At 47.1% G+C, this 8,043-nt stretch overlaps 2 protein-coding genes across 2 annotated transcripts in view; both read right to left on the minus strand.

Annotated features, from left to right (window-relative positions):
- Nucleotides 1-8,043, minus strand: part of LOC113213774 (neuromodulin) — a 126,807-nt gene that overhangs the window by 82,782 nt on the left and 35,982 nt on the right. The gene's annotated exons all lie outside the window — the stretch shown is intronic.
- Nucleotides 853-4,989, minus strand: LOC127748984 (uncharacterized). The gene is made up of 4 exons (XM_052265156.1): nucleotides 4,738-4,989; nucleotides 3,414-3,575; nucleotides 2,815-2,985; nucleotides 853-1,058 (listed from the first exon to the last, which is right to left on the minus strand). The coding sequence occupies exons 1-4, from the start codon at nucleotides 4,933-4,935 to the stop codon at nucleotides 897-899; spliced, it is 693 nt and encodes a 230-aa protein (XP_052121116.1). The 5' UTR covers nucleotides 4,936-4,989; the 3' UTR covers nucleotides 853-896.

Below are 8,043 nucleotides of genomic sequence, written 5' to 3' on the forward strand. Positions count from 1 at the left end.
CGGAGGGAGCAGCCATGAATCATGTGAGGGTTGAAGGGAAGCAGGGCCGCACGCCGGGTGCTCGATACGCGAGCGAAAGAGAGAGCGAGAGCGAGAGAGCGAGAGAGCGAGAGAGCGAGAGAGCGAGAGAGAGAGAGAGAGCGAGAGAGCGAGAGAGCGAGAGAGCGAGAGAGCGAGAGAGAGAGAGAGAGAGAGGGAGAGAGAGAGAGAGATCCATTAACCAACGTCATTATATCTTCTTACATTATAAAGAAACCTAGGCCTATATTTTAAAAAATCATTTTGTTATTGTATCCGCCTTGTCCGACAATCGACCGCGACCCAACCGATACCGTATTATGTTTACCAGGGAAGCAGAAATCCCCGTCAGCGAACAGCGAACGCACATGTTGACAGACCGTCGTGCATCTCCAGACAGGCGTTCTTGTCGGCCCCTGCTCGCTTGCCCCTTATTCTCTCTCTCTCTTTCTCTCTCTCTCCACACACAAGCCCCTAACCCCCCCCCCCCTCCCCTCACATTGGGCTCGCCTGTCACGTAATCAAACTGGCGCCTCGAAGGGACCCGCGCGCGGGACGACACGGGAAGGTTCTTCACCTGGCCAACTCAACGGGGCGGGGCGGGGCGGCTATGTGGGGTCGATGCGGAGTGGGGCACCCACCGTGCGTCTTTTTATTTTTTTCGTCGGCAGCACGATGGGCTGATGGGTAGAAGACGGCCCTGAGAGCAGAGCAGAGCAGGCCGTCCAGTCCGGGCGAACATAGTAAACGGCTTTAGTACAGCAAGGTACGCATATAGTGGAAGGAGAATAATAAAACAACTCAACGACACCAAAACAATGAAAGGATACTGTGCTGACTGCTGACACGTCAAACTTTTATAATATGTTCTACTCTTTTCATGTTTGCACTTTGGGAATCACATGACACTCCACTATCAAGCATGCCACCATTTCTTTGCCAACACCAACCGTCATTCGAAATTTGTAATTTCCATAAGGCATGATCAGAAATTTCGGAAACGTCCAGTCGATTGGAGTCTCTACCACTGAGAAAACTCCCTGGAAAAGAGGCATTATTCGGGTAAAGTCAATTCAACAACCAACGGCGTATGCTTGCCAGAGTCCTGGTCCCCATGTTGAACGCCCACACGGAAAAAAATGGTTGGTTGTGGCAACCGAAAGTCGATCGCCACGACCATTTCTCTCGATAGATACCAGCAGTATCGACTTTCTGATTGTGACAACCAAGCGGCATAGCTGCAGCAGGTTAGTTGCGACAACCGACGGGTTGATCGTGGCGATCAGAACCGCTAATAGCAGGAATCGAACTTTACTTGGTTGCAGGGAGTAGGTCTGTTTTACACCTCGTGGCTGCAGCTAAAAAGTTGATCGCCGTGATCGATTTGTCGTCTTGAAGGTCATACTAAACGGGCGTCAGTTGTTTTGTCTGATTTTTGACTAGAATTTATTATTGAAGTTTGAAATCAAGATCCTGCGATCCACTGAGGTCCGGCAGATATCAAAAATCGACAAGTCTCAACAATCGCCCTAAGACGATTATTTGTCAGACCCTTTTACAGGGTACCGTGGAGACGTCACTCGGGACACCCACCAATGGAGGCGACCGAAGGCCTCACCGCGAGGTAACAGAAATATAAGCGTATCTTGCAAATAATTAACTTATGGTTTTCAACAATCGAAATATAATTTCAAATGGTTGTTATCTTGGCGTAGGAAGGAGTTATTCGCGTCAAATGGTCGCGGGTGAAATGAAATTAAGGAAATAATCATTCCGGGTTGCGAAAGGAGTGCCACGCTGCACGTGATTCTGATTTCTACCGCTAGGTGGCGACAAGGAATAGTGGGCAACCCCTTTTCTCTCGCACGTCCCTGTAGTGATCGTCGACCTAGGTAAACGGCGCCGGGTAGTTACCACGAGCAAGCCACTTGCATGGGCACAGTCAAGTCAGAATGTAGGGTGGAGTTTGATTGTAGCGACCGAGCAGACCCTACGAAGCGAGTTGTAACACGAGAGGGAACCCAGCCGGCTGCCACAACCAAGCGGTTCGATGCCTACAACCAATTCAGTTTCAACCAGGACAATCTGGTCACCACGACCAACCCTTTTTTTTCCGTGCACACGGAAAAAAAGAGCTAAAAAAGTGACCGGCCAAAGTGTCTTAAAAGTGTAAAAAAAGTATACAAAAAGTGTGAAAAACGTTTGCCTTAAGTGTGGTTCCAATCTGTTATATTTTAAGTATACCTAATGTATACTTTTCACAAAAGTATACCCGAAAGTGTCATTTGGATATACTCATTTCCATGCGGGCGTAAGACGTACAAACAGATGCGCGCATTTTGTGCTTCGTGAAAATTCTGTTCCCAGAACCAGATCGTCCTTACTTTCACACCGGTCAAAATCTGTTACTGGTGTTATTGGAGGGTCAAAGTCTTTGACCGTGCTTGGAAAGAACTTTCTTCCTACTAGTACAGGTGGTCCAGAGACCCCCTCCTTTAATTTGCCTATACTGTACCGCATGGAGGCGTGCGGGCGGGCCTACCTCCCGCCTCCCGTCGCCCACAACGGCGCCTTACGGCCCCGTGCGAGTATGCAACCCGGCCCAAGGCCTGCATCCGGTACAGTATAAGCAAAATAATGGAAGGGGTCTGTGGACCACCCTGTATAAGGTACAATCCAGCCTACATGACTACACAGTACTGTTGTAATTTTTAACAGTGTTGTAAAGATGCAATCACACAAGAAAGGTGCAGGCTCAGGCTGACACAGATTTTACCTGACGGCATATTTACTTACAGGACCAATTGAGCAGGGAGCACCTTTAGGTTTCTTTTCTTTTCCAAAAAAAACGTTATAAAATCCGGGAGTGTGAACTTGCAGCGTGTTGCACGCCTTATCTCTAAATTCGAAGATAAACGCGTTTTCTTTCCATTGGTTATTAGACCGAGTATCCAGGTATACTTTCAACTGTAAGAACAAGTTGTTACTCAATTGAATGTTCAATCAGTGCACTGGAAACGCAAATGTGAGAATGTCGCTCACCTGCATGTGTGTGAATATCCATTCGTGCACTTAGAGGGGTAAAGGTGTGAATTTTTCCTTGAAAATTTACACGTTTACCCCTCTAAGTGTACGAATGGATATTCACACACCCGCAGGTGAGCGACATTCACACACATGCGTTTCCAGTTTAGAGCACTCTACAAAATAGTAGTTATCGACTGAGTATCGGTAAAAAGCTTATTGTAGATATAATGCATGTCGTTATGTTGGCTTAAAGTCATATTATGCCTTCAAATAAAACCCTTACGTAAACTGCCGATTCACTGCTTCGTTAAATTTATTCTTAGCGAATTTTAAACCTTGCATATTTACTTTGAATGGCATCGCCTTACCCAACATTTGTCATCAACCGGTCTTTCACTGGTCATGTTTCCAGTGAGGAGTTGCAGTTCATTTGGTTTCAGAGGATTGAAGTGAGTGGCTCGTATATACCATGCCCATGCGGTCTTGCGTTCACAGTTGTAAAACCGATCCGCGTAAGCTGTGTATGGGCCCTGGAAATAGCAAACGACTCCGTCAGCCAAAAGCCGGGAGTTGTTTTAATCGAAACTTCCGGCAAATACGATCGTATAGTTTCGCCATGGTCCATAGTATACATTTTACTTAAAGACTTTAAGACCTACATTTGTATCATCTGCTTTCAAAGATCGATTCTTGATTGAGAGTTTTAAGAGATCACGCGGAATGTTCCCGGCTTTCGTAGAAAACGGTGTTGATTAATTTTATCTATAATCGTTAAAATGGTTGAAATACCGTTTTAGGAGGTCTACATACGCAGGACACGGTGAGAAATAGTAGGAAGGTTTACAGGAAAATTTTCTTTGACGCAAAGTGTAAAACTACAATTTGAAAACGTAAAATTACATGCAGTACAAATTGACTTGAAAGTAAATGAGAGTAAAAAATGTGCCCTCGTAAATTTACAACTTAAATTATAATTCGAGTTTACAAAATTTTTGTAAATTTACGACGATATTTTTGACAACGGACTGTTTGGTTCGACACACGACGTCGCGTTACTACGCCGGGAACCAACACTGTTGGAAGTTTTTTCGTAATTTGACGAAAAATGTCCTGTTAATTTTTCTACACAAACTCTTCATTATTTTAAAGTAACGAATACATTCGTAAAATGACGAACAGTTTGTAACTCGGTTGTTGTCCTAAAAGAGCGGTCCTGTACATAAGAATTTTTTAAACAAACACTATAACATCCTGATTAATTGGCACTATTATATCGTGATGTTACGAATAGTTTGTTTTATACCGCTACGAACAATTCTTAACCGAAATTGACGAATAATTCTCGTCAATTTCAATAACAAACTATTCGTGACAGATTATTGTCGTGAAATGACGAAATTCATTAACAGTAAAGGTGTGTGAATGTCACACACTTGGAGGTGTGCAACCGTCATTCGTACCCACGGAGGCACAAGTGTGAATTTTCAAAAGTAAAATTCACCTCCCACCCCATGTGTACGAATAGGCTTTCACACACCTACAAGTGTACGAATGGGCATTCACATACCTACAAGTGTTTGAATTGGCATTCACACACCTACAAGTGTACGAACGGGCATTCAAACACCTACATGTGACCGACATTCACACACCTACAAGTGTGCGACATTTACGGACTTGAGTGTAACGTACCGCAAGCGAGTTGATGGCTTTCCCTTGGCCACCTGGCAGAAGTAGTGCCAGAGCCACGAGTGCGTACATCATCACAGCTCCTCGGCGTAGCGACAATAACCTGCTGCTGACTGCCGCGAGCCTCACGCTCAGTTGTGGAACGCGACCGCGGATCAAAACGTGTGTTGCGGCGTTCGACTCGACAGGACCCCGCCACATAGAGGCGTTGGCGTGCACAGCCTCAGCATCATTCCATACGATCGTTTCCTTCCAGGCTCGATTCGTCGGCGAACATTTCTGCTTTGAGTGACAACTGTCACATAGATAGGACAGTCGCGGATGCATCGATCGATACGCTTATGCAAATTGTTGCATGGGTTTCGCGTGCGCAAAAAGCGCAGAACGCGAAGTCTTAAGCTGAGAGGTCTCGTCGTGCGTTGCACCTAGAGTACTGGGCGGAGCACGGTGTCGCTGGAACACCGGGAAACCCAGGTTTTATACACGGCACAGTGTGCGAATACGGCTACACTGTAGACAGTCTTGCTTGAACGGTGGCCTTATTGTTCTCTGTACCAAATTTAAACCATTGAAACTACCGGCAATATGCCCCTCTCTCATCCCGCGGGGATTTTAGCGCCCCGATCGCCAAAAGATTTTTGCGTTCCCTTCGCTCGCCGTGCATTTTATTACCTCACTGTAGCTACGACTTTATGCGCTTCTATTACCTAAACATAACAGTTACGCATCAAATTTCGACCGCTGCTGAGCTCTCGCGCATGTAAACGATATAGAAGATCTATAGAAAAATAAAAGCACATTTTTGTCTGTCTCTTTTTGCGGGGGAATGAGCGGGATATATTTGTTTGCCCATGTACTTCTTAATACTGAGGAAAAATTTGGAGGAAAGTGCCATGAAATAAGGAAAAATGGAAATGAAACCATGTGTTTAAGACGACCAAGCATTTTTTGCGGGGGGGGGATAGTTGCCGTAAGTGTTCGCCAAAAAGGGTAGGATAAGCTGTCCCCTCCTGGCCAAAAGACGTTCCAACGCCCCTGAGACAGACAGAAAGACACAGTCAGACAGACACAAGGCCGTGTGTACAATCCCGCTGCATAGCTTTATCAAAGCAGAAGGGCGGGCTTTCAAACGAAGTTTTTCATACTCCCTGAGCTACTGTAAAAACAAAATTGCGTGCGGTATGACGCGATTTAAAATGTGGCCCGTGGCATGCGCCAGCGCCAGCGGTCGAAAGCGAATTTAATTAAACTGGCGATCTGATATCTGCAGTAATTGGGTTCTCTACAGCGCCCCGTGCAAGCTCGGTACAGAAAAGCGTGATTTAGAGTATTGCACGCATGGGCAGGTCCTTTATTTAAATCTTCAATCTCCAGTCGTGCGTACAGCCTTTGAAAAACGGGCTGTGAAAAAACCATTCTGTTCGATACATAACACATATTTAACTGAGGACATGCGGCGTTACGGCGTGTTACGGCACGTCATGCGCCAGAGTGAGGTGCGGAGCTCTGAGCTCTGAAAATCCAACAGCATGCATTGCACGCTGTAGATACTCCCTGGGAAGCCTAACTAGATAAGCACGGCGTTTTCTATGAGTATGATGGTGCACGTTTGCACAAAGGCATAAAGGGGTTCAGTGTTGTGTACCGATGTGCCTCCGCTCATTATGTCCATTCACGGTAAAAATTCCATTAAAAATGAGGCAAATTCCCAGAGAATCACAGGAGACTTCTTCAAAAGTGAGGGGTTGTCTTTCCCAGCCAGAAATGTTAAATCGAAACGACGTCGAAACGACGTCGAAGTCGACAATTCGTCGATTTAGGTGACAAAATCCCATCGAATCGACGTCGATTTTGGGTCGATCGATGAAATCGCCCAAATTTCGACGATGCATTTCTGGCTGGGTTTAGTGTGTGAGCGACACTTCCTCATATACTAATGGGCGATACCCCAACACACCAAGCTGCCTTTGCCCCAATCGGCTCGCAAGCGCGCATGGAAGCAAAGTGAAGGTCGCCCTAATGATGGGGGAGCGAACGAGAATCAGAAGCAGTATCGGAGGGGGTTTTCGTTTTCACTTGCGCAATACTGTGTACACTTTGTCCCGTAATACAACGTGGGGTGTTCGTCTGACCGAAACCCTGGTCACATATGATAACGTTTGACATTCTGTAACCTAAACTGTTCACATTGACGTGACACGTGACACAATATATTTTCCAGTGAACGCAACAAATAACGGTTCTAAAACACTCCAACTGTACTCTCTCTGCAATACTTTGGAGTAGCCGTACATGAAAGCAAAAGACAGTCTCCTGTGCATTATTATGCATAAAATTTGTGCATGGCTGTATAAAATTCTGCTTGTTTATGCACAGTGAGATTCATAGTGCGTAAGATTAGGCACTGACACGACTACACGTGCGCGACGTTAAAACACTTGCGTTTCGAGTGCATAGTCGTCTCAAACTCCCTCCTGACTCGTTTTAACGCACGTAGACGTAGACTCGTTGTTTCACCTATTTTGGGGCTTGGGGACCCCCGCATTTTTTTTGTACTTTAAATCCCTTTCAATCAGAACGATATATATATATATGTTATAATACATGTTTTTACGATAGGACCCCTTTTTTGTGAATCCGTCTGATCGCAGCACGTGAGCCGGTAAGCCCGTGTCAGCCATGACGGCGCGGCCGGGCGCTTCCTGTATTTCACAGTCCGTGGCCTAAGCCCCCGCCCCCTTCATTCACCCCCTCTCCCTCACCCCCTCTCCTCACCCCCTAGCACCCCATCCCCAACAGGCGCGCGCGCCGCGGAAGTCACTTTCGGGATTTGACACACAGGAAGTCGAGCCCCACCACCACCAACCACTCACTTCCATCATCAAAGGATAAACACCACGCGCCATTTTCTTTCCTAAATTTCTCCGATTATTCTCTCTCCTCCTCCTCCCCCACTACTTCCTGATCCTTCACCTCCACCATCTCCATCCCTCCCCCCGCCTCCTTCTCCTCCTCCTCCGCCCTTCTGACAGGGTTGAACCTCGCCCTACCATCCCGATATTGTTTTGTGCCCGCAATGTGTGCGGGGTGCGGGCGCGACGCGGTGGGGCCGGTCTGGTACCAGCCCCTCTCCCCCGCCACGCCCCGCCACGCTCCGCCACGCTCCGCCACATCCCGCCCCATTACCCGCGAGAGGGCGTTGGGGGGCCACTTCTTGCGAGCGCCAAAGGGGGAGCCAGGCGGAAGGAGCCACAGCAAAACGGTATAGGTGCACCGAACAAGTCACGCGGGGAGAGAGACGATAGGAGG

Source organism: Frankliniella occidentalis, unplaced genomic scaffold (genome assembly GCF_000697945.3).
Source record: "Frankliniella occidentalis isolate FOCC.00 unplaced genomic scaffold, Focc_3.1 Scaffold24, whole genome shotgun sequence".
In the NCBI taxonomy this organism is placed as follows: domain Eukaryota; kingdom Metazoa; phylum Arthropoda; class Insecta; order Thysanoptera; family Thripidae; genus Frankliniella; species Frankliniella occidentalis.

What these genes read in the sequence shown, in the direction of transcription:
- LOC127748984 (XM_052265156.1), bottom strand. Translation starts at nt 4,935, where the DNA reads ATGTGGCGGGGTCCTGTCGAGTCGAACGCCGCAACACACGTTTTGATC. An exon ending in CGGTTGATGACAAATGTTGG is followed by an intron (nt 2,986 to 3,413) that starts GTAAGGCGATGC and finishes TTGTTCTTACAG; the next exon opens with TTGAAAGTATACCTGGATAC. An exon ending in CTCCCTGCTCAATTGGTCCT is followed by an intron (nt 1,059 to 2,814) that starts GTAAGTAAATAT and finishes CCTCTTTTCCAG; the next exon opens with GGAGTTTTCTCAGTGGTAGA.